The 2,090-nt window shown below is 41.7% G+C and overlaps 1 protein-coding gene across 6 annotated transcripts in view; it reads right to left on the bottom strand.

The window, feature by feature from the left end:
* Positions 1-359: 359 nt before the first annotated feature.
* The window catches only part of LOC111573043 (probable serpin E3), a 9,633-nt gene continuing 7,902 nt past the window's right edge, over positions 360-2,090 (bottom strand). For 3 of the 6 annotated variants that reach the window (XM_055007455.1, XM_055007457.1, XM_055007456.1), the window contains 4 exons: positions 1,999-2,090; positions 1,800-1,900; positions 1,625-1,711; positions 596-988 (listed from right to left, as the gene is read on the bottom strand). The exon at positions 1,999-2,090 is cut by the window's right edge and continues 107 nt beyond it. In XM_055007455.1, coding sequence (XP_054863430.1) covers positions 810-988; positions 1,625-1,711; positions 1,800-1,900; positions 1,999-2,090 — 459 coding nt within the window. In that variant the 3' untranslated portion in view covers positions 596-809. Of the gene's footprint in view, positions 576-595; positions 989-1,624; positions 1,712-1,799; positions 1,901-1,998 lie in introns of those variants that run through there. The other 3 variants (XM_055007458.1, XM_055007460.1, XM_055007459.1) reach the window with 3 other exon arrangements.

Consider the following 2,090-nt stretch of genomic DNA (forward strand, 5'->3'; position numbering starts at 1 on the left):
TAGATTGATGGAAATGGGCAGCTGGAAGCAGTGGGCTGGAGGAAGGTCAGCAGCAGCAGCATCCCACAGATGGAGATTAGGCCAGTTGGTCGGAGAACCACCACAGATCTGAAGCATCCAGCTCTGGGATCAGGGACACTCGGAGAAAGGACACAGGGAGAAACAGAGTGAGTGTAATGCAAGTAATGGTATATATACTGTATATTAAATACAATGGTAGATAGAGAAGGGCTCAGTGCATCCAGAGAGGTCCTCCAGCAGCCTAGGCCTGTAGCAGCAGAACTAGGGGCAGAACTAAGGGACGTCCAAGAGGAAGACTCCAGCTGACCCCCTCAGGGTCCCCCAGTCGTCCCCCCATCGTCACCTTCATCAGTAACACCTGACAGGAAAACCTTCATCATCATCAGTTACACCTGACAGGAAAACCTTCTTCTTTATCTTCATCAGTTACAGAGTTAGGGTTCTTCAACAGGTCCTCCATCAGCAGGTCAGTTCTGTTTCAGGTCATCAGATGAAGCTCTGGGAAACGTTGCATCAATGTAGAAAAGTTTCCTGGATGGTTTTTTATTTCACCACTGAACATGAATCACAGAACAGAAACAGATCATTTATTAATTTCATTTTTAAACTTCTGAGAGAGAAGGTCCAACAGGAGTAATTCACACACGTGTTCCAAAGCTTCTGTTCACAAAAACCCTCCAGGAGCTCAAGGATAGGTCACCTGTTGATGCTCAGCTCAAACCTGTCTGCTCCACTGAGTATTTCTGTAGTGTCTGATCAGTGCAACTCATTCAAAGATCTATTTATTTTCATACTAAAACTAAAATGTCAAACAGCATACCCTGACTAGGGTGCTTTTCTAGACTAAAACATTGAAAACATCTGTATGATGTGAAGTAAATACCTGTGTGAACCTGTTGCAGTAGAAATAAGAACGGCCGATCTGCTTTGAAAACTGGATCTCGGGATCTTTTGAGGAGGACCATCCCTGCAGGGATAGAAAATCATGTTTTAGAAACTTTAGACAGTTGGTTTGTTCTGTTCTATTAACCCTCGTGTCGTCCTGCGGCTCAAAATTGACCCGTTTTAAATTTTGAAAATGTGGGAAAAAAATATTTTCACAGTGAAACTTCTGATGTCCACATTTTCAACATTTTGGGGAAATTGTTGAACATTTTTTTGGTGGAAAAAAAAATGTTAAAATGTTTCTCAACAACATTCATAAAAAAAAAATCAACCAAAATCCAGCGAATTTCACTGGATTTTGGTTGATTTTTTTTGTGAATGTACTTAAAGACAATAGTAGAAGTTTTACTGATATATATATAATCACTTTAGATAGATTTTTTTGGAATATTTTTACTCATTTCTTGAAAATATCTACAAGATTTTTCTTGCCAAATCTGGGGGATTATTTTAAAATAAAACTTTTAAGGGAAACTTCTAAGGAATTATTGGAGTTTTCTTCTGAAGCTTTTGCAAATTTTCAGAAATTTGGGGAATTTTTTTGCTGAATTTTTGGATCTTTTTTCAGACAAGGAAACAATATTTTTTGGTGCCCGTAAATGAGGACAACAGTAGGATTAATATCTATTTGTTGTATTAATATCTATCATATTATCACCAGTAGCAGCAGCTGCTTTGGTCCCGTCCTCCGTGACTTCTATCCTGACTTCATGGAAGGCATCAGACACATAGAGACCCTCCTCCACTTCAGAAGGAACAAACTGTCAGATACCTGAAGAACCTGGGATTAAACCTGAAGGACATCCTGGATGTTTATGAACTGATGGACTGACCTGAGATCCCGGTGAAGTCGGCTGCTGTGGGGTTGAAGGCGTCGCTGATGCCCATAGCGGGGAGCACCGACCTCAGGTTGAACTTGTTCTGCATTCTGAATCTGGAAACACCAGAAGAAGATCCATGTTTATGAACCAAGCCTCATGAAGAGTCTGCAAGTCCTGAACCAGTCTCTAATCCTGAAGCATTGTTCTCTACCTTGGGAGGAAGATGTCCATCCTGGTTCTGCGCAGGCCGGTGTCCCAGGACGCTAGGTGGCGCTGTGTGAGCTGAGCCTCCAGGGAGGACAG

The sequence above is a fragment of the Amphiprion ocellaris genome, chromosome 23 (assembly GCF_022539595.1).
Source record: "Amphiprion ocellaris isolate individual 3 ecotype Okinawa chromosome 23, ASM2253959v1, whole genome shotgun sequence".
NCBI lineage: Eukaryota > Metazoa > Chordata > Actinopteri > Pomacentridae > Amphiprion > Amphiprion ocellaris.